The sequence below is a fragment of the Stegostoma tigrinum genome, chromosome 10 (assembly GCF_030684315.1).
Source record: "Stegostoma tigrinum isolate sSteTig4 chromosome 10, sSteTig4.hap1, whole genome shotgun sequence".
Classification (NCBI taxonomy): domain Eukaryota; kingdom Metazoa; phylum Chordata; class Chondrichthyes; order Orectolobiformes; family Stegostomatidae; genus Stegostoma; species Stegostoma tigrinum.
The window spans coordinates 57,974,086-57,997,965 of record NC_081363.1 but is presented as its reverse complement, the minus strand read 5'-3'; the positions used below and the strand labels follow the sequence as shown (position 1 = coordinate 57,997,965).

General features: G+C 41.4%; 1 protein-coding gene across 4 annotated transcripts in view; it reads right to left on the bottom strand.

The window, feature by feature from the left end:
• Positions 1-23,880, bottom strand: part of ttc6 (tetratricopeptide repeat domain 6) — a 219,341-nt gene that overhangs the window by 146,746 nt on the left and 48,715 nt on the right. For 3 of the 4 annotated variants that reach the window (XM_048537047.2, XM_059649195.1, XM_059649196.1), the window contains exons 3-4: positions 3,798-3,914; positions 2,163-2,393 (exon numbers count right to left, since the gene is read on the bottom strand). In XM_048537047.2, coding sequence (XP_048393004.2) covers positions 2,163-2,393; positions 3,798-3,914 — 348 coding nt within the window. Of the gene's footprint in view, positions 1-2,162; positions 2,394-3,797; positions 3,915-7,089; positions 7,181-23,880 lie in introns of those variants that run through there. The other variant, XM_048537048.2, reaches the window with a different exon arrangement.

Sequence of the window (23,880 nt, the reverse complement as noted above, 5' to 3'; positions counted from 1 at the left end):
GCAGCTGCAACGTCATAGCTTGCAAACTTTGAGATGGCCCGCCATTGTCAATGGGGAAGGTGAGGTATTGAGTGGCTTCCATTAACAACTGTAACATTTAACCAGGCCACAATGTACTTTATGGGGCTAGGTTACGAGTGGATGATGCGAGCTACTTTTCTTAGCAACTTTAAAGCCAAATTAAACCAAATTATACAAACTGACAGTCCTTGAAAGGTGCACTGTAACTTAAAACGTGTATGGAAATTGCAAATTCAAATTGAAATGTGGTTTTGAAAGCTAATGATGTACACCAGGCCCTGCAGTGCCCATCAGCTATGAAGACCTCAAGTTGTGAACACCACATATTTCCTCTCCAAGGACATGCCAGCATGGACACAGCCGCTTAGCTGGTGTGAACTGTGTAGACACGCTGCTTGAGTGGGAATTGAAGGCAGAGCCTCAAATTTGATTTATCACTGGTTTCCTGATTTCTGGAATGGCCTTTTCGCTAGCCGCACATTCCAAACATCAATTTCATTATCTTTCAGAAAAGATGATACTTATTCCTTTTACTTTGGTTGTAGCCTTCTCAAAAGCAGGTGCACATTGCCAATTTGATTTTTGAATCAAGATCCTGACAGAAATTTTAGTTGTTGTAGTTTCACCCTCCCTCTGTCAACAAGGGTAACCCTTCCCATTTTGCAATCCCTGTTTCTCCAAAGACCCTTCAAAGACAGTTAAGTGATGATTTGATACAACAGTTTGAAATGAAACGAAAAGATAGAGAGAAATTGTTTGCATTGGCAGAAGGATCCAACATCAGCAGACAAAAACTTAAGGTAGTTGACAAAAGAACAAAGGGCAGCATGAGAAACACTTTTTAAATAAAAAAGTGGTAAGTTGATGAAATACACTGGCTGAGAGGGTGGCAGAGACAGATGTGGCTTCAAAAAGGCTAAGAATCTGAAGATTTAAAAAATGTGCCGGCTACAGGGGTAACAGTCGATGACTTTGTTGCAGCAGCATGTTCCATCTAGAAGAAACCCTGAAATTACTCATCGAGGCCCTTCCAACAGCACCTCCCAAACAAATGACCTCTACCATCTCAAAGGACAAGAAAACAGCTCACTGACAATGTCTCTAGGCAATTAGGAATGCACAATAAATGCTTCCCAGCAGGCAATGCCCATATTCCATGGTTAAATGAAAAGAGAGATTAAGACAATTTCTATCTTCTTGCACAGTGTTAGCACTTGCTCTGTGCCGTAACTATTCAATGATGCAATAAACATGACATCGGTTATACAGGCTACCTAGGATTTCTTGGACTGCAGCAACTACTAGAATGGAGAAGAGACCTAGGATCACTGTTCCCCAGGTCTGCCACTCATCCAGATGTCCTGCTGCAGAGCCTTAGGCACTACACCGACATGAGTTCTCCAAAGGACAACAGGATGAGCATAACCTCTCTACTCAAGCAGGGGTGGATGAAAATGATTGGAGCACATTCAACCGAGGAAGTATGGTCCCTCCCACATGGAGTCAGGTGCTACAGGAGGGTATAGGCCCCAGAAGTTTAAACTATTTTTAATCCTTAAATTTCCTGGGTAACTATCCCTAAAATAAATCAGAATATTCTAAAGCCCTGACTCTAGTTCAGAGGTAGAGACATTTTCTGGAGAGTTCCAGACTTGCTCTCAGAAGTTTAAACATCCTGAGTAATTTCCTCATTAGTCACCACAGCAAGACTTCTAAGGGATCCCAAGGCACCTCTTTCAGACTACATCCAGTCTCCAACTTTCCAGAGAATGGAAGATCTGGCCCTATATCTCTATCTATTCTATCAAATCCTTCAGTTGCCTTAAACACCTCAGTTAAATGTAAAATTACACTTTGAAAAAATGACTTGACAACAAGAGCGTACACAGAAATATTAAAATTATATGTTGGCAAAAGAAGCAATTGCAGCAAAAATAATATTTTTATGCAGAGAAGTTTAGGATCTTGAATGTTTTGCCTAAAAATGTGGCAGAGGAAATTTACAAGTGGCCTTCAAAACAGAATGAAATAATTATAGGAAGAAGAAAGATTTGCCGAGCTATGTTTAAAAAGACAGAGCAGTGGGACTAGGGTCATTCTATGATTCAATGTAGATGGTGATAAATAGTTTTTAAACCTACCTTTCTAGGTAATGCAAGAATCTTTTCCATATCCTCATTGGTTAGAGTATCCTGAAATCTGTACGGAACCTCAAAAGACATTTGGCTGGAATGTGTCACTTGTGCAGCCTCAGATTTTGGCCCTTGCTCTGTTTCTGAAGGTGTCATTGGAGTTATTACAGTGCTGCCCAAAGCCTTTGTGGTTTTTCTCTCCTCTTGGAGTTTCTGATTGATTCCTTTCAACATTTCAGTCTGAACAGCAATAATTGATTGATTAATTGTTGAACATTTAAGAGGCAATTTTCTGAATATTTGCACAGTCCATAGCATAAATTTTGACACACACTCAAGGGGCACCATAGACCAAAGCTGAACAATTACCCTCTCATTGTTCACCCTCAAATCCATGATTTCAATTTTAGTCTGACACTTTGTTGTTTGAAGGATCTTTTAACGCAATGTGCTTTTTTTTGTCCGATTTGATAGATTACTTTAGAAAATACCATTCTTCCTCTAAGGAAATAGAACCACCTCTGCTTCTCTGTCACCACCTTCTTCAATGCATTTAATATATATATATATATATATAAATGTACAATTATAAGAAGATGCAACTTTCCCGTAAAGATAATGTGTGCAATTTTTCTCTCCCTGGGGAGGCGGCGAGAAAAAAGACAAGAAAGGAAAGTAGTGGTCAAGTTAGTCCAGGAGAGAAACGTAACACTTTCTTGCCATCTGAGCAATTCTGTGCTCAACTAATGGGTAAATCGGCAACTTTCTTGACTCGTTAACAAATAAAGCTCTTAAGTGGTCATTAATAACCACATCACAGTACCAGGGACCCGGGTTTGATTCCACCCTTGGGTGACTGTCTGTGTGGAATTTGCATGTTCTCCCTCTGGGTGTTCAGGTTTCCTCCCACAGTCCAAATATATGCAGGTTAGGTGGATTGATTGTGCTGTAGTACCCAGGGATGTGTAGGTTAGTCTTGGGAACTGCAGGGATAGGGTAGGGGATGCTCTTCAGAGAGCTGGTGTGGACTTGTTGGGCTGAATAGCCTTATTCTGTATTCCAGGGATTCTATGATTAAGGATTGTCGGCAAATTTTGACTTCTGCTAACCTCACATGCAGCTCTGCCCCCTGCAGGGCATGAAGCCAAACAGCAGTGCATTTAAGCTGGGCTGTCCTCTGTCAGCAGGAGATGATTAAGCTGTCTGTATCACTTCGAATGGGTGTAGGAAATTGTGCATCATGATACAAATACCCATGAGCAAGTTATATGCAATTTTTAGACCCAAATCTCAAAAGTCCCCTTTCTAGACTCCCTCCATGACATTTGAACCACTCTTTAGAGCATTTAATCTGCCAAGAACAATTTTCATTCACCTTTGAATCTCCTTCCCCCTATCTAGGGGGCACATCACCGACTGAGGTCACCTGACTGAAATCCAAATTTCCTAAGTATAAAATAACAATAAAATCTCATGTGCCAACAATTTGTATATAAAATCCACCCATGCAATTTGTGAACATTTTTCGGTTTAACTGTAAGTTTTCATAAACAATAGATTATTCATTCATTTTTAAGTTGAAATTAAAATGCTTCCAAACAATTGTGCTTGTTTTACCTAAGAATATATGTAGTTAAATTGTACCTTTTCAATTTGCTTTCCAGCTCTCTGCTGAGAATCCATCAGTGATATCTTCCCTTCAGTTTGCAGCAATGCCATTTCACTCTCCTGTTTCTGCTCTGCTGTGATTTCCGTCACATCCTTTAAAATGAAGCAGTTTTTACTGACTAGTATTTTAACAATAATCTGATGTACATACATATAATGTAACAATATTTTTTTCAGATGCTGAACACTAGAGGGCAGAAATGGTCCCTGTTACTAATATTCAGGATTTACGAAAATGCTACTTCTGGATTAATGAACAATTGAAGTTTATTTTCAGTTCTTAAACCTCAGGTGTGAATTTAAGCGCATCCAAATTAAGTTACAGAAACAGAATCCAGAAACATTTCATTAAATATCATGCAAAAGCAAGATACTCCAGATGCTTAGAAAAGGACTCTGATGGATTTGTATCGAGCTGAAGTATGCAGAGTGAGTACAGCATGCTATCACTCAATGCCTTCTTGGCTCTTGGAGGTCCTATTACTAGCCACTCTGACATGAGCAAGGGGCCCCGGTAGCCTACCACCACACGCCAACCAACCTCCACAATTCCCCTTCCCTTTCCCACAACCCATCTCCCACCAAAACCAAAATAACAAAGTGTGAAGGTGGATGAACACAGAAGGCCAAGCAACACCTCAGGAGCACAAAAGCTGACGTTTCGGGCCTAGACCCTTCATTTGAGAGGGGGATGGGGAGAGGGTTCTGAAATAACTAGGGAGAGAGGGGGAGACGGACTGAAGATGGATAGAGGAGAAGATAGGTGGAGAGGAGAGTATAGGTGGGGATGTGGGGAGGGGATAGGTCAGTTCGGGGAGGACGGACAGATCACGGAGGCGGGATGAGGTTGGTAGGAGGGAAATGGAGGTGCGGCTCAAGGTGGGAGGAGGGGGTAGGTGAGAGGAAGAACAGGTTAGGGAGGCGGGGATGAGCTGGGCTGGTTTTGTGATGCAGTGGGCGTAGGGGACAAACTGGGCTGGTTTTGGGAAGCAGAGGGGTGGGGGAGATTTTGAAGCTTGTGAAGTCCACATTGATACCATTGGACTGCACGGTTCCCAAGCAGAATATGAGTTGCTGTTCCTGCAGCCTTCGGGTGGCATCATTGTGGCACTGCAGGCGTCTCATGATGGACATGTCGTCTAAGGAATGGTTCGTGACTGGGAGGTGCAGTTGTTTATTGCAAATCGAGCGGAGGTGTTCTGCAAAGCGGTCCCCAAGCCTCCGCTTGGTTTCCCCAATGTAGAGGAAGCCACAACGGGTACAGTGGATACTGTATACTACATTGGCAGATGTGCAGGTGAACATCTGCTTAATATGGAAAGTCATCTTGGAGCCTGGGATGGGGGTGAGGGAGGAGGTGTGGGGGCAGGGGAAGGAGCCGGGTGTGGTGGGGTTGGAGGTGAGTGTGGAGCAGACAAGGGAGTCACGGAGACAATGGTCTCTCTGGAAGGCAGATAAGGGTGGGGATGGAAAAATGTCTTGGGTGGTGGGGTTGGATTGTAGATGCCGGAAGTGTCAGAGGATGATGCGTTGTATCCAGAGGTGGGTGGGGTGGTATGTGAGGATGAGGGGGGTTCTCTTTTAGCGGTTATTGCGGGGGCGGGTGTGAGGGATGTGTTGCGGGAAATGCGGGAGACACGGTCAAGGGCGTTCTCGACCACTGCGACGGGGATGTTGTGGTCCTTGAAGAACACGGACATCTGGGATGTGCGGGAGTGGAATGTCTCATCCTGGGAGCAGATGCGGCGGAGGCGAAGGGGTTGGGAATAGGGGATGGAATTTTTGCAGGGAGGTGGGTGGGAGGAGGTGTACCAACACTTGTTCCACTATCATCAGTGCTATTTAAAGTAATCTGCATTGCACATTCAAGATGAGGTGCTTTTGACTTTCATTTGCTGCTGTAGAGCTAGTAGAAATATTATGTTGTTGGAGGGTCTCTCAAAGGTCAGTTGAGTGAGATGGAGGTGGTGTTGGACTTTTTAAAGGAATTCAGTGAAATTTGAAGATCTGTGAGCAAGGATACTCCAATTAGTGAGGAGTTCATACTTATGATTTCTCTTAGGCTTTGATAGAGCACAGATAGCAGAGGGAAGGCTCTGCACTGAAGGAAGAAGAGGGATCCCAACAGAAGATCATACCACTGAAAATATTCAGAGAATACTTTTTTCTACTTCAGCACCAGCCAGGAGCATTCTCTGAGGCACCTAACTGCAACTTTCACAAATCAGATCTCTAGTCACAGAGGAAGGTGAGGATAGTGCTGCCAGCCCCTTAGAAAATGATCATAGCTCTCAACTTCCATGCAATTCAGGGACATGGTCAACACACAGAACAACACACACAACGCACAGAAAGAAGCCATTCAGTTCATTGTTTCCATACCAGCACTCTGATTGAGCAGTTCACATAATGTCATTCCCCACCTTTCTTCCTTTCTTGCACATTCTTCCTTTTCAGAAAATAATCTGAACTGGCCTACACCAGACTGTCAGGCAACAATTTCCAGACCTAAATCCACTGAAACTCTTTTGTCTTTTATCTTCGTTATTTTATTTTACCAATGATCTTACGTCCTATATCCTCTTAATCTCAATCCCACTAACAATGAGGGCTTTATTTTCCCAATTTACTCTGTCTGGACTCTTGGTTTTGAACTCTATTAAAACTTCTCTCAACTTTTTCTTCTCCAAGGAGATAAAATCCAGAATCTCTCATTTATCTATATTATGCAAGTTCTTCATCCCTGGATCTAAACGTAAAACATTGCTGATGCTAGAAATTTGAAATTAGAACCAATGCACCTGAAAAATCTCAAAAGTTCAGGCAACCTCTGTGGAGAGAAATTGAGTTAATGTTTCATATTTTCTTCACAACTCCATGCATGCAGCATGGCCTGCTGGAATTTCAGTTGGTTTTTTTTTATCCCTGGAATCAATCTCATGTATCTTTTCAACATTCCCTCCTATACCTTTGTATCTTTTATAAAGTGTTGTGACTGATGCTGCACCAAACCAATATTTTATACAAATTTAATAAAATCTCCATGCTTTTGTAGTTCATGCCCCTTATTAATAAAGCTGAGGATCATGTATGTTTTGTCAATGATGATCTACCAAAGTAGTCTTTTATACATATCTATTTACAAGCCTTTGTTTTTCCTTTTTTGTAATAAATGCATCTTCTTTAATTAAAAACAACTTGGCAACCTCGAGTACATATATTTAGCAGCTAACTACCACAGTAACCAAATTGCAAAAATAAAACTTACGGTCTATCAAACAAGGTTTCATTCTGGAACGTAATTTACTGGTGTTGCCATCAGCTGGGATCATACCAATATCATCAGCTTTGCACTCAACAATCCTTTTAAATAAAAACCAAAAGAACTGCGGGATGCTGTAAATCAGGAACAAAAACAAAGTTGCTGGAAAAGCTCAGCAGGTCTGGCAGCATCTGTGGAGGAGAAAACAGAGTTAATGTTTCGGGTCTGGTGACACTTCCTCAGAACTGATGGTAGCTGGGAAAACGTCAGTTTATATGCAGAAAATAGGGAGGTGGGTGGGCTAGGGAGTAAACGAAAAGATAGAGCCCAAAGAGAGAAACGCATTTGGACAGACAAAGGAGTTGCTAATGATCAGGCTGGGAGGGTGAGTAGTTGTTACTGGGGACTGTTAGTGATTAACAACAGGGGGTGTGTAATGGCAGGCTATGTGGTAACAAGGCCTGGTGTGTGGGCCTGGGTGCTGGGACATGGGAGAGGTTAGGCCCTAAAATTATTGAACTCAATATTGAGTCCGGAGGGCTGTAGGGTTCCCAAGCGGAAAATGAGGTGTTGTTCCTCCAGCTTGTACTGGGCTTCACTGGAACACTGTAGCAAGCCGGAGACAGCGATGTTGGCCAGGAAGCAGGGTGGTGCATTGAAGTGGCAGGCAACAGGTAGTTCAGGGTCTTTTTTGCAGGCAGAACATAGAGTCTACACTTTGTTTCCCCAACATAGAGAAGACCACGTTGTGAGCAGCGAATGCAGTAGACTAGATTCTTGGAAGTGCAGATGAAGAGTTGCTTCACCTGGAAGGCATGTTTGGGCCCAAAAAAAAACAGCATTATCCAAGATACATAGGTCAGTAATTTAAAGTTACACCGTTCATACTAATTCTGCTTACACATATAACACTCAACCGTACCAGCTCTATCTTACCTATAAATCTTCTTTTAAGCCCATGATAACGCATCTACAATAACATTTTCATGACCCACAACATGTAAATCTGTAAAGTAAAAGCCTGAAACATAAGACTCCAATGAAATAATCTCGTGTTCTTGCCCTAAATCATTCTAAAAAGGTGAGATGTCTGTATACACAACCGTCTCCAAAACATTGTTTGTTACACAGACAGTAAAATGCTGTACGGCCAGTACCGAACTCAATAGCATTTTTTTCAATGGTGGAGTATTTTCTCTGGTGGATATTGAGTTCCTTTGAAAAATAAGCAACTGCCCTTTCAATTCTGCCAACATCCTCCTGCATCAATGTAGCTCCAACCCCTACATTGCTGGCATCAATAGCGGCTTTAAAGGGATTCAAAAGGTTTGGTGTGGCTAAAACTGGTGCAGCGGTTAACACGGCTTTTAAATTCTCAAATGCCACCTGGCATTGTTCTGTCCACTAAAATTTCATGTTCTCCTTTAGCAAATCTGCCAGCGGTGCCCCTACGCTACTAAAGTTTGGTACAAACTTCCAGGAGAATATGCTCAGTTGCAAAAGTCAATGCACCTCTTTCTTCAAGGACGGTCTTAGAAATACCTTGACAGCCTTCGAATTCACGTTTTTTTGGGTCATCCTTCCATGTCCAATGTTGTGTCCCTAGAATATCTCTTCAGCCTTTGAAAATTCAGTTTTTGATAAATTTATAACCAGCTTTGCCTCCAATAGTCTTTCGAAGAGCTCTGCCAAATGTATCATGTGATCTTCCCAAGAATGGCTAAAAATCACTAAGTCATCTATATAGACAGCACCATTAGTCAATACTGCCAAAACTCTGTTCATAAGTCTTTGAAATTTGGCTGGTGCGTTCTTCGTACCAAACAGCATACTCTAAATTGACACTTCCATTTAGGGTTACAAACGCAGAAACTTCTTTCATTTTCTCTGACAAAGGTACTTGCCAGTACCCAGGAGAAAAGTCCACTTTGTGATCTAAGTGGCTTGTCCAACATTTTCCACTCAGTTCTCCGGCCTTGGAATTGGATATAAGTCTGATTTAGTTATGCTGTCAACCTTCCGAAAATACACACTATCGCTGAATACCATTGGGTTTTGGAACCAACACGATTGGCAACTTCACTCGCTTTGACTCAGCTCGATGATGTCTTCTTGGAGCGTCACTTCCAATTCCTCTGTGCCTGTGTGGCTTTAAGAGGATTAAGCCTACAGGGGTGTTGTTTTATCAAAACAGCATTCCCTACTTCAACACTCACGCACTATAATATTAGTCCTCCCCATTCTATTCCTAGATATGCCCTCATATTACTGCAATAAGCCTCTCAAGCCTCTCAATTCAGTTTCTGTTTCTGAAACATAGGTCTCAATTCTGAAACAAGATAGGTCTCAATCCTATTCCATTTTCTAAGGACTTCCTCTTATCCAACTCATTTTGAGGCATACCAAAATCAAATCATGTAAATTTGATTCCTCACTCTAAGGGGCAGTAACTAATATCTGTTTCTCCAGTTCCCTGTCCTTGTCATAGTGGGGTTTCAACATATGACATACCCGATCAAATTTTTTCCTATCTGTTATTTTGACCAGAAAATTCACCTGACTCAACTTCTTCTCATTCTGATAGGGATTGCTAAACCTTACTCTGACGGGATCTCCTACCCCTGGCAACAGCACCAATACTTTATCCCCACAGGCAAACATATGAATCATAGAGTTCTTATCTGCTTCTTGCTTCATTAGATGCTGTGCCGCCTCCAGATGTTGTCTACCTAATTCAGCTACTCTGTTCAATCTTGCTCCCACCTCAGAAACAGAATCCAATGTGAAATCTCCAATTTCAGACCATTCAAATTTTCCTTAATTCATTTCAAAATCCTTGTTCTTTGCTCTGAATATCAACTCAATTGGAATAAACTGAGTTTGTTAATTTGGGGGCATCTCTAATGGCAAACAGTATAAATGGATACCTTTATCCCAATCATTTGGGTAATCCTGGCAGTGAGCACTCAGCATGGTCTTTACAGTCTGATGCCACCTTTCCAATGCTCCCCAGGACTCAGGATGGTACACACTCAGTTTAAAGTATTCAATGCATAAACTATCCATGACCTACTTAAATACTTTGGCAGTAAAATTGGACCATTGATCTGACTGAATCTCCCTGCGTAGTCCATAATGGGTACAGAAAGCAAGTAACTCTTCCACAACTTTATTGCCTTAATAGTCCCTCATGGAATTGCCTCCTGAAATCTGGTAGACACATCCCTTATGGTTAGCAAATACTTTTGGTAATAGGGAGAGGGCCTACACAATCAATCATAAACTGCTTAAAAGTTTCTTCAAATGCAGGAATTGGCATGAAAGGAGCTGGTTTTATTACTACCTGTGGCTTTTCTACTAGCTGACACATATGACAGATTCGGCAAAATTCAACCACATCTTTATGTAATCCAAGCCAATAGAAATGCTTTTGTATCTTAGCCTGAGTCTTCCTCACTCCTAGATGACCTCCTACAGGTAATTCGTGTGCTACCCAAAATACTTCATGTCTGTATACTACTGGCAACACAATCTGGTGCAATTCCACCTATTTCTCCCCTGGGCTAACTTGCCGTGGTCTCCATTTTTGCCTTAGGATTCTATCCTGAAGATAATAACAATCGGGAATGCATTTGAATTCCTTTTCCGAGTAGGCTTTATGATATAAACATACTATTGTCTCATCTTTTTGTTGTAATTCCATTAATTTTTCAGAATTAATCACTGCTGCCTGATCCTCTACCTGTTCAGGTTTTATCTTTAGCATTTCATCAAATAGGGTGTCAGCTAACTGGACCTCAACTCCTTTGTCTGTCTCTTTTTGGTTTTTTATTTCTTGCTGTAACTTATGACTGGGATTTTGCTACCACACCGTTCAGAAAATAATTCTAGGGTATTTTTCTTTTAACTCCTCAGTTCCCTAGTTTTCCTTTGGTTTCTCCACTACAAGGGGCATTGCTGTTAGGTCGTTTCCAAGTACAAATTGTATTCCTGGAATAGACACTCTTTCAATCACTCCTACTGTCACTTCCCCAGTCTTGATTAGACATTCCAACCTGATCTTACACCAGGAATGCCTAATCTCTCTCCATTTATTCCACAGATTACCACTCTCTTGGGTAATATTTCAGAAGGAGTGCAAATATTTTCACCTGTTACTACTAGAGACCATGTGGAGGTGCCAGTGTTGGACAGCAATGGACAAAGTCAGGAATCACACAATAGCAGGTTATAGTCCAACAGGTTTATTTGAAAACACAAGTTTTCCTGAATTTCTTTCAAGTCACTGCCCTGAGAGAGCTAAAGGTTTTATCAGTGTAAAGAAGAGGTGACATTTTAGGACAGTCAAATGCTTGTTAGGTGTGAGGCCTTGTTTAGAATCTGTTTATGTTTTGGTTTGGAGTGAGACTGATTTTATTTCTGAAGAAGGAATTTATAGAACACCACATTGACTGACTGTCTATAAACTGTGTGCTTTTTCAACAAAAGAGAACGTATATGTTTAAGGAGCAGTTGTTGCGAGTGATGTATAAATTTGTTCCTCTGAGACAGGTAAGAAGGGGTAAGATTAAGGAGCCTTGGATGACAGGTACAGAGGTGCTTCTTGTCAAAAAGAAAAAGGCAGCGTACGTAAGGTGGAGGAAGCAAGGGTCTAGCACAGCTTTAGAGTATTACAGGCTTGCTCGGAAGGAGCTCAAAAGTGGACAGAGGAAGGCCAGGAGGGGGCACAAAAAAGGCTTGGCAGGAAGGAATAGGGAGAACCCAAAGGCATTTTACTCATACGTGAAGAATAAGAGAATGATCAGGGAGAAGGTAGGGCCGATCAGGGATAGCGTAGGGAACTTGTGTGTGGAGTCTGAGCAGATAGGGGAAGCCCTAAATGAGTTTTTTGCTTCAGTTTTCACTAAGGAAAGGGACCTTGTTGTGAATGAGAACTTTGAGGAACAGGAAAACAGGCTTGAACAGATCGAGATTGAGGAAGTTGATGTGCTGGAAATTTTGGCAAACATTAAGATTGATAAGTCCCCAGGGCCAGACCAGATTTATCCTAGGTTGCTCCGGGAAGCGAGAAAGGATGTTGCTAAGCCGCTGGCGAAGATCTTTGCTTCCTCACTCTCCACGGGAGTCGTACCGGAAGATTGGAGGGAGGCAAATGTTGTTCCTCTTTTCAAGAAAGGGAATAGGGAAATCTCTGGAAATTACAGGCCAGTCAGTCTTATTTCTGTGGTCAGCAAGGTTTTGGAAAGAATTCTGAGGGATAGGATTTATGACTATTTGGAAAAGCATAGCGTGATTAAAGGGAGTCAGCATGGCTTTGTGAGGGGCAGGTCATGCCTCACAAATCTTATTGAGTTCTTTGAGGAGGTCACAAGACAGGTTGACGAGGGTTGAGCAGTGGATGTGGTGTACATGCACTTCAGCAAGGCATTTGATAAGGTTCCCCACGGCAGGCTCATTCATAAAGTCAGGAGGTATGGGATACAGGGTGATTTGGCTGTCTGGATTCAGAATTGGTTGGCTCACAGGAGGCAGAGAGTGGTTGTAGATGGTAAGTATTCTGCCAGGAGGTCAGTGCTGAGTGGTGTTCCGCAGGGCTCTGTTCTTGGGCCTCTGCTCTTTGTAGTTTTTATAAATGACTTGGATGAGGAGTGGCTTAATATGTTTGCTGATGACACAAAGGTTGGAGGTGCCGTTGATAGTATCGAGGGCTATTGCAGGCTTCAGCGAGACGTTGACAGAATGCAGAGCTGGGCTGAGAGATGGCAGATGGAGTTCAACCTGGATAAATGCGAAGTGATGAATTTTGGAAGGTAAACTTAAATGCTGAATATAGGATTAAAGGCAGGATTCTCGGCAGTGTGGAGGAACAGCGGTGTTCAAGTGCATAGCTCCCTCAAAGTTGCCAACCAGGTGGATAAGGTTGTTAAGAAAACATATGGTGTTTTGGCTTTCATTAACAGGACGATCGAGTTTAAGAGCCGCGATGTTATGCTGCAGCTCTACAAAACCCTGGTGAGACCACACTTGGAATATTGTGTCCAGTTCTGGTCGCCCTATTATAGGAAAGATGTGGAGGCTTTGGAGAGGATGCAAAGGAGGTTTACCAGGATGCTGCCTGGACTGGAGGGTTTGTCTTACGAGGAGAGATTGACTGAGCTCGGACTTTTCTCTCTGGAGAGAAGGAAGAAGAGAACTGACCTGATCGAGGTGTACAAGGTAATGAGAGGCACGGATAGAGTCGATAGCCAGAGACTTTTCCCCAGGGCAGGACTGACTGCCACGAGGGGTCATTGTTTTAAGGTGTTAGGAGGAAGGTATAGAGGAGACGTCAGAGGGAGGTTCTTCACCCAGAGAGTTGTGAGTGCATGGAATAGTTTACCAGTGGGAGTCGTGGAAGCGGAGTCATTAGTGACATTTAAGTGACTGCTGGACATGCACATGGACAGCAGTGAATTGAGGGGAATGTAGGTTAGGTTATTTTATTTTTGGATTAGGAATATTCCACGGCACAACATCGTGGGCCAAAGGGCCTGTACTGTGCTGTACTTTTCTGTGTTCTATGTTCTATGTTCTATCTGCAAATACAAATTCACCCTATAGATTTATGTGTGTGTGGGAGTTTGAGTGTGGGAGTGTATAGTGTGGTGGGGTTCACCTGTAGTGTGACATGAACCCAAGATCCCGGTTGAGGCCGTCCTCATGGGTACCGCACATGGCCATGTGCCTCTGCTCAGCAACTCTGCGTGTATCCCGAAGTCCGCTGCGGAGGATGTTGACCCAAAGATCTGAGGCTGAACTTCCTTGACTGCTGAACTGGGAGGGAACATTCCCGTCTGACGATTGTTTTGTGGTATCCATTTATCCATTGTCACCGTGTCTGCATGGTTTCACCAATATACCATGCCTTGGGGCATCCTTGCCTGCAGCGAATGAGAGCGACAACGTTGGCCAAGTCACATGAGTATCTGTCATGCGCAATGGTGGGTGTTGTTCCTACATGCAATGACAGTGTCCATATCAAAGATCTGACATGTCTTGCAGGGGTTACCATGGCAGGATTGTATAGTGTTGTAGTCGATGTTGTTCTGAAGGCTGGGTAGTTTGCTGTGAACATTGGTCTGTTTAAGGTTTGGCAGTTGCTTGAGGCAAGAAGTGGAGGCATGGGGAAGATCTTGGCGAGGTGCTCATTATCATCGATACTGTGTTGAAGGCTGTGAAGAACATGACATAGATTCTTTTGCACATACACACACACACACACACACACACACACACACACACACACACACACACACACTTGCAGATACATTCTATTTCCTAAGGTTTTGGAGTAGATCTGTAGCTCGGGTTGTGGGTTTTGAGGTTGGCTACCTCGCTCAGCTGGTTTGTTGTTTTGCCGACATTTCATTACCATGCTTGGTAACATCCTCACTGTAGCATCTGGTGAAGCATCGGTGTGTCTTCCCACCTGAATTTTGAACTCTGGGGTCCATTGTGATGGATTGCCTCGCTTCCGGTTTTCCTTCGTAGTGGAATGTCTATGGGGTGAGTTCAATGTGTTTATTAATAGCATGCCATGACACCATGAAGCAGGCTATTAATAAACACATTGAACTCGACCCCATATACATTCCACTGTGAAGGAAAACCGGAAGTGAGGCAATCCATCTCAACGGACCCCAGAGTTTTAAAAACCCGGCGGGAAAACACACTGACGCTTCATCGGAAACTGCACTGAGGATGTTACCCAGCGTGGTAATGAAACGTCTCGAAACAACAAACCAGCTCCGCGAGCCAACCAACCTCAACATTCTCTTTTGTTCAAAAGGTACGCAATTTATAGACAGTCAGGGTGGAGTTTTATAAATTCCTACTTTAGAAATAAAACCAGTCTGACTCCAAACCGAAATGCAAACAGATTCTAAACAAGGCCTCACATCTAACATGCATTGTCTGACCTAAAATGTCACCTCTTCTTTATGCTGATAAAACCTTTAGTTCTCTCAGGGCAGTGACTTCAAAGAAATTTGGGGATTTATATGTATATATTAATCAATTCAAACATTCTCATTGATTAAAGATTTAACAGCACCTTCAGTTTATTTAGTACATCCTCATCAGTGGTGTGACCGTTTGATCTTTTACTTGTAAGTTCTGTGCCTGATTCCACCTCTCTCACTATCACCTGAAGAAGGAGTAAGGCTCCAAAGGTTTGTGTTTTCAAATAAACCTGTTGGACTGTAACCTGGTATTGCATGATTTCTGACTATTAGAGACTGGTTAGTTCCTGTATCTCTCAATATTTTAACTTCTTTACCTTCTTCCCATATCAATCTATTTATTTAACCCTAACCACGAGCAAGTTAACAGAACTACCAACAACCTGAACAATTCCCTCAGCTCTTACCTATTCCCTAATTGAACAAAATTCTACCGGTATGTTATTCCAATAAACACAAGTCCCACTTACATAATCCAATTAGTAAGGCAAAGAAATTAAAAATTAGTCTGTCAAAGTCTATTGAATGTGTCATCCGAAATGCTCTGCCTTCTCTACTGTCTCTCCAGTTATAAATTCCTTTCTTCTGCTGTTCTCAAGTCATAAATACCTTTCCTCCACTGATCCTACTCTTAGGGACATTTTCTCTGAGAAGGCTCTTAGCTAAAAGTGCCAAGGTACCTCTTACGGATAGATGGTGTTTTCTTAGAGAGCTTAGTGATTTCATGTGAGAGCTAGGTGCTTAATTCTCAGATGGCAGTTTGCTCTCGCACTGGCTTTCAAAAGCACTCTCCTTATGTACCTTGGATGACATCAATAACATTGGTCTGAGGTTGTCAAAACTATCAGATTTAAATTCAATTGGCTTTCAATTGCTAAGTGCTTGATTTAAACTAATTGGCTGATTCCAACTAGTTGCTAAAACATCAAAAACAAGTCTAAGGCTTCCAATCACACAGCCAATTGAAAACAACAAAATGTGAGGCTGGATGAACACAGCAGGCCAAGCAGCATCTCAGGAGCACAAAAGCTGACGTTTCGGGCCTAGACCCTTCATCAGAGAGGGGGATGGGGTGAGGGTTCTAGAATTGATACCTGTTACAATTTTAAGGACTGGCTGTACATCTTCAGCTCCATCTAGAGACTTTGTTTCTGTATAAATCTCTAAGCTTAGAACTGCCAAAAATGTCTTAAAGAAACCACACACTTTAGACAACTTTGTCACACTTCTCAACCATCAGAGTTGAATTGACTGGCCTGTAATTGCTTGGCTTATCTGCACATTATTTTGTGAATGAGAATGTAATATTTGTCATACACCTGTCCTCCTGTGCCATTTCCAAGACTAATGAAAGCTAGAAAATTATGACCTTTGCCATTTCCTCAGTATTACTGAATGCACGGGATTGGGTCCTAGTGCCTTATTAATTTAAAACATGAACAGTCTGACCAAGATCTCCTCATCAGTCTTAAGCCCTTCCATTGAGGGAACAAAATCTGCCATCTTTACCTGGTCTAGTCTATATATGGCTCTAGAACATTGGCAATCTGGTTGACTAAGTGGTCTCTGAAATGACCCCACAAGCCATTCAGCTCATTGGCATTTATGGAAGTGGGAAACAAAATCTGGGCTTTCTAACAATGTCCATATTATATGAAAGGGTAAAGCAAGAGTATCTAAATTATTCCATCTTTTAAACATGATCTAAACAAGATCTTCTTCCTTGACAAAGGCAGATGCAAAGTATTCATGTAATACTTCAGCTAAGTCGCAAGAATCCATGTATAAATCCTTTATTTAGTGCTTTTACTATTTATATGCAACATTCCCTTTGAAGCGGCATGGCTATACGTGCATACAGCCGATTTGAATATTGATTCACCACCATGCATTCAGCTTAGAGGCCTGTGCAGTCAGAAAGAAACTTGGAGGGAATGTTATTCATATGCCTATAATAGATTGTGGTATTCCCTTTTATGTTAGCCATCAGCATCTTTTGTGATGAAACTGTGAGATATATTTTACATATTTATACATACATTTTAATTTCATTTGCTGCAGGTTTGGGTTCTTGGAATCCTTAGTTAAACGTATGGGTTTTTCTGTGTGTTTGGAGTTAACAATCAGTTTTAAGACAAATAATATTTCAAATCCAGCAAATGTACTTTTAAAAATGTTGTCTCCCTTGGAAATCGATTGGGCGTTGCTTGAAATACAGCACTAGGTTGCAAAAATATTTGCAAGCTGGACCAGGATGTACCGATCCCAGCTGAATTTATGAAGAGTTCTTGGGTTATTTCTATTCTGTGTTTAAAAATCTTTGAAGCTGAGTTATAAGACAATAGTACATTCATTTCCTTGTTTCTGTTATGGTGTTAATAAACTTTTTTTTCATCATTAAAACAAAAACTGCAATGTTGCATGCTTATTTTTCAGTATAAAAGCACTTTGGTTGCAAAAATAAAAATTAATTGTGATCTATCCAGCCTGGCATTTTTGGGGATGTATTAATATCAACTGGGAATATCCCAAAGCAATTCAGGTCAACCAGACAGATCATAGATCTTTTCATATCCTCACTTTCGTTCTCGTACTTACTTTCTCACTTCCATTCTGCATCTTCTATATCCAGTCTGCTTCTCGATTGTGGTATCCACCTGTCTTCTGTCGTTAGCACATTCGCTTCTTCATCTTGAGTTCTATCTCTTTTATCATTCAGGGAACTCTGGACTGATTTGCCCTACCTTTCCCCTTCATGGGAATGCACCTTGCAAATATGGCCTTGTAATTAAATAGCATTTTGCATGTCCATGTCCATGTCCATGTCTGAAAGCATTTGACACGAAATGTAGTGTGTTTGAAGTGTAGTCACTGTGGTGCTGAGAAATGTAGCAGTCAATTTGCACATAACAAGCTTGCAAAGGACAAAGAAGAAAGAACAGCACAGCACTATAACAGAGCTTTTGGCCCACCGAGGCTGTGCCAGAACATGAAGCCTTTCTAAACGAAAAAGCTTTTTTGTCTTTAAACAGTCTGTATCCATCTGTTTCTTGCCTATTCATATATCTGTCAAGATGCCTCTTAAACATTGCTATTGTATCCACTTCCACCACCTCTTCAGGTCGCATGTTCCAGGCACTTAGCATCCTCTGTGTAAAATGTGCCTCTTACATCTCCTTTAAACTTACCCTCTTATTCGTAAACCCATATCTCCTAGTAATTGAAATTTTTACCCTGGGGGGAAAAGACTCTGACTATCCATTCTATCCATGCCTCTCATAGTTTGTTAAACGTCTGTAGGGTTGCCCCTCATCCTTCTCTGTTCAAGTGAAAACAAACCGAGTTTGTTCAATCTCTCCTCATAGCTAATACCCTTCAAAGTAGGCAAATTGCTGGTAAATCGTTTTGTAGCCTCCCCAAAGCCTCCACTTCCTTTTGTGGTAGTGTGGCATTTGGACAGCAATGAGATAACTGAGCAAGATTATTCTCAACGTAAGTTATAAAAATTAATGTGAGGATCTGACTTCCAATCTTTCCAGATAAAAAGTACCGCATGTCAGTTAGGGATCAAGACTCCAGCAATGTAGGTCCCAATGACCAAGATTTTCCAGCAAACCAGAGGCCGGTAGCTCATGTGAATGGCAGTGTCTCTGGGGAGTAAGTGCCTGATGCTGAGACGCCAGCTACCAGGGGCCGGAGGTTGGGGGGGCGGGGGGGTGGTGGGGCTGGGTAGGGGGCTGGGGGTTTGGGGGTGGTTGTCCAACAACCTAACTAAAGAATAGCTTCAAATTTATGATGATCTTCTGTTCTACACAACCTGATTCTCATATAGGATTTGAGTAATGAAGGAAGAAGAGGAAGAGCAGGAATATGGGTTTCCATTAATCTAGATATATTTACAGTGTTGGGGAACAGACACTGTTCCCTGTAGCAATGAGAAAGGTTCCAGAAGGCTCTGATGCCTGCTCAATGCCATGCTTAGAACATCTACTCAGGGCTGCAAAGGAAGTTACAGTAGAAGGAGGAGGATCCAGTCATCATGGTCCCTATGAGCACTGATGACATAGGCTGGATAAGAAAAAAGATTCTACATAGTCAGAATGACAAGCCAGACATCAAATTAAAAAGGCCCTCAGAGGTACACATGCAAATTGACATATGGCAAATAACGTAAGAGAAATAAACGTTCGGCTCAAAGATTGGTGCAGTAGGAGTGGATTCTGGTTTGTGTGCCACTAGGTAAAGGGGTCTGTACCATTCGGATAGTTTACATGTGAATCATGCTGGGATGGACATCCTAGTGAGCCATCATATAACTAGGGAAATAGAGAGGCTTTAAACTAAATAGTGAGAGCAAGGGGTCAAATTTGGAAAGATGTGGTACATCAAAGAGTAGACACAAAGCAGGAGAGATAGATATTGACGTAGGAAATGGCAAGCAGAAATGACACGAAGGGGTAGATAGTACATATGTAGATAGTACATATTTAAGAGTAAATCAAGACTAGGGGTTGCAAAGATAGTAAAAAGACCAAAACTAATGACTGAATCTGAATACACATAGCAATCAAAACCAAAAAAAATCTGATAGCACAAATAGAAATAAGTATGATCTGATAACCATTTCAGAGACATTGTGGCAGAATGTCACAGATGCAGAAGTAAATATTGAAGGGTACATGAAATTTATGAAGGACCAGGCACTTGTAAAAGCTGGAGGGTGGCACGTGATAGCATGATAGAGAGGGATGACTCTCAGATATAGAACTGATTTGGCTCGAGATAAGAAAAATTAAAGGCAAGAAGTCATTAGTGGCAGTGATGTAACATCAACCTAACTGTAACCAAATGGTAGGATGGGGTATAGAAGTATTAGTGGTGGATTGTCAGAAAGGTATGGTGATAATCCTGGGAAATTTTACTCTATATATCGACTGGAAATATCAGATGGGCAATCTGGAATGAGGAGTTTGGAGGCCATTTTTAGGATAGTTTCTTGGAACAGCATGATCTGGATCCAACCAGATGCCAGACTATACAAAAATTGACATTGTGCACTGATGTACGATGAACAAATAAACTTGTCACGGAAGCTCCACAGAACAGCAGTATCCATAGTATGCTTGAATTATGCATTCATCTTGAGGGAGAGAAGCATGAATTCAAAAATAATATTCTATGCTTAAGTTATGATAGTTATTAGGGAAAGAAAGTCGGGTTAGTACTGTGAATTGGTGAATTAAGTCAAGGGGCAGTTCAATCCAGATGCAGTGGCAGAAATTTAAGAGGTAGTTCAGAATATGCTGAATAAATTGAAACATTCCAAAGAGAAAGAAAAATTCTAAGGGGTGTAAATGCCATCATTTGTTTATTAAAAAAAATAAAGTTAGTATCAAATGTAAAGAAAAAATACATAATTACACAAGTATAGGTTGGAGTAAAAAATTGGACTGAAAATAAAACATAGCAAAGAGTAAACAAATTTATTGAACTGTGTTTTCTGGGGAGTAGCAATCACAGACAGTTTGCTACTCTGCTCCTTTCTTTTAACACGGTGAGAGATTATTTAAGAGGGGGTGGGTTCTGTATTTAATAAAAGGTCTGTATTTAGTAGTCTAACATTTCCTGAGTAACTATTTGGTCAATTTCATTGGAACCCTCCTGAATTCTCCAATTTTAAATTAAAACTTTCAAAGTGTTCCAAAAAAGGGGGAAGTAACAAAGTGAGAATTGGTTCTATACAAAGGTTAGTCTGGGGAATTAATAAGGAAAAATAAGGAGGTCGAAGATGAATTGTACAGGTACGTTACATCGGTGTTCTTCCTAGGGTTTACAAGTTAACAGCCTAGAATTGGCTATAGCCCAGGAAATTGTCGAGAAGGAGGAGCGAAGGAAATTATAATCACCAAGAAAATGGTACAGAGCAAGTTTTTGTACCTGTGGGCTACCAAGTCTCTGGGGTCAGAAGTATTCAATCCAGAGATCTTTAACAAACTGACTTCTGCAATAATAATTGAGTAAATTTTCATTTCTAGAAATTCCCTAGAGTTGGGAAAAGTTCCAATGGATTAACAAATAGCAAATGTAATTTCTTCACTTAAAAAACAAGGGAGACAGAAACCATGGAATTATAGACCAGTCAGCTTAATGTCTGCCATAGGGAAGGTGCCTGAAACTCATTATATAACATCATTGCAGGTCACTGCAGATTCAAGATAATCAGGCAGAGTCAACATGGTTTAGTGAAAGCAAAATCACGTTTAACCAATTTATTAGAGGCCTTTGGGGAAATAATGAGAGTAGTGGATAAAAGAAAACCAGTGAAGATTATTAAGATTTCTAAAAGATTTTGATAAACTGTCACATCAAAGAAATACCTAGCTAAAAGGAAACAGAGAGTAGGAATAAATGAGTCACTTTCTGGTTGGCAGGATATAACAATTGCATCTGGGAAACCAGCGCCTCTACCTCAAATTTTACAACTTGTATAAATGGCTTGGATGAAGGGGCTAAGGTATTATTGCTAAATTTGCCCAAAGATAGGCAAAAAAAACTTGTGAAGATGTATGGAAGCTACCAAAGGGTTACAGGTAAGTTAAGAGAGTAGCCACAAATCTGGTAAATGGAGTATAATGTGAGAAAATATAACATATCCATTTTGCCAAGAAAAATGAAAAGCAAGAATTATACCTAAATGGTTGACTGCAGAGCTCTAAGGTTCAAAGGGATTGAGGTGTCTTATTCGGGGAAGGTTAGTATGTAGATACTGCAAATAATTGGGAAAGCTAGTACAATATTATCATTTCTTTTGAGGGAAATTAAATACAATAGTAAGGAAGCCAGGCTTTAGTTGTCTTTTTGTTTAACTTGGGCACCAGAACTGTCAACAGCAAACACAGCCCTGTCTGCCTTGTAAAATTAACATTAACTCTGGACCCCATGAAGTCTCACAATTAAGCAAGGGACTCCCCTGCTGATTATCACTTACAACCTCTCCTGTCTTTGGAACTCTTTGTCAAAGGAGTAGGGGCAGAGCCCCTATGTATATTTAAGGCTGAGATACATAGCTCCTTGATGAGTAGGGGAATCAAGAGTACTGCAGAAAATTCAGAAAAGTGGGCATGAGGACCCATGATCCTATTGAATGGTGGAGCAGGCTTGAGGGGCCAAACAGCCTGCTCCTGTTTTGTATTTCTTATGATCTTATAGTCTTTTCATCTCAGTTGATGAATCAGTAATCTTCCATGTTCAGCACCACTTGGAGGAACCACAGAGGTGGCAAGGCTACAGAACGTACACTGGGAAGAGCCTTCAATATCCATCACCAAGACTGGGTCTGTAGCACCACAGCAGAACAAGCTGGTTGAGTCCTTAAAGACATAGCCACTAGGCTTGGTCTGCGGGCGGTAGTGATGGAACCAACAAGAGGGATAAACATACTTCTCTGAGACTCACCTAACTATCTTTTGGAAATAGCTCCATGCATTACAGCATCACCAGAATGACCAATGCCACCACACCACTTCTGAAAGCAGCTACCTCACATTGATATCAGAGGCCCATGCAGGAGATAGAGAAATTTGAAGAATGATAAACATTTCATTTTTGCACTGAGGATATTCTTCACTGTGTGTGTCATACTACCATCATTCTAAATAGGACATGTTTGAAACAGATCTAGGAACTCAAAACCCAGCTTCCTTTCAGCATTGTAGGCTATCAGTAACAGCAGAATCATATACAACGACAATGTGTAACTTCATGGCTCATCATATTCCTCAATCTACTATGGCCATTGAGATGAGAAACCATCCCTGCCTCAAAGAAAACAGCTAGAGGGTATATCAGGCACAGAACTACTTACATGTCAAACATCAAAAGTTGCATGCAACAGGCAGGACTAACCAACCAACAGATCAGATCTAAGCTCTGCAACCCTGCCACTTCCAGTCATGAATGGTGACAGACAATTAAACAACTAATGGAGGTGGAGCCTCCACAAATATCCCGATTCTCAGCAAATGTGAACAATCATGGAATGTTGCTCAATCTTTCATGACTCCAGCACACTGGAATGTTTCCCTTATTTGGTAACTGTGGCTACAATCAATCCCTCAGATTCAAAGGTTTTAAAAAAAACACTTACTACTGGCTCCTTTTACAACATATTGTTCATTGTCTGCTCTGGTATCTTGCATCTGACTGATTTCCATCCTGATGTCAACTGTCCTTGAACCTAGTTCCCCTACACAATTTTAATTTTCCAGCCATCAATAAAGCTTAAATATTTAACTATCTTTCTCAGTTAAAACTTTAATCCTCATGTTTTTTTCTGTTACCAAGAGGAAAGCAATGCTTATTAAAATTCCTCATAAAACAAGCCTTGTAAGTGAACAATGCATTAAGGAAGTCACTGGCCTGATAATCACTCATGGTTGGGAAATTGACAGTAGGAGCACATCAGGACTATTTCTGACTCCCAGCAAATCCCCATGGATGAAGCAGTCACAAGCCTGATTTTCAACTGGCAGGATGCTAATTGGCTGCAGCCCTATCTGTGTTCACATGGTTCAAGAATGTTGGTGGGATTGTGCAAGTGCAGGCAACATGTAAATACATCACAAAACCCATTACTGTCAATGCTTCATTGGTGAATGAAGAAAGGCAAAGAGGGAAGCTTACCTCTCATTTAATTGAAGCTGAGCTAGAGGACCTCCTTGAGTCAGTGAGGGATAGGAATGATATTTTCTTTTTGGAGGGTGGCAGGAGAAGGCGACAACCAAATTGGGATTACTGA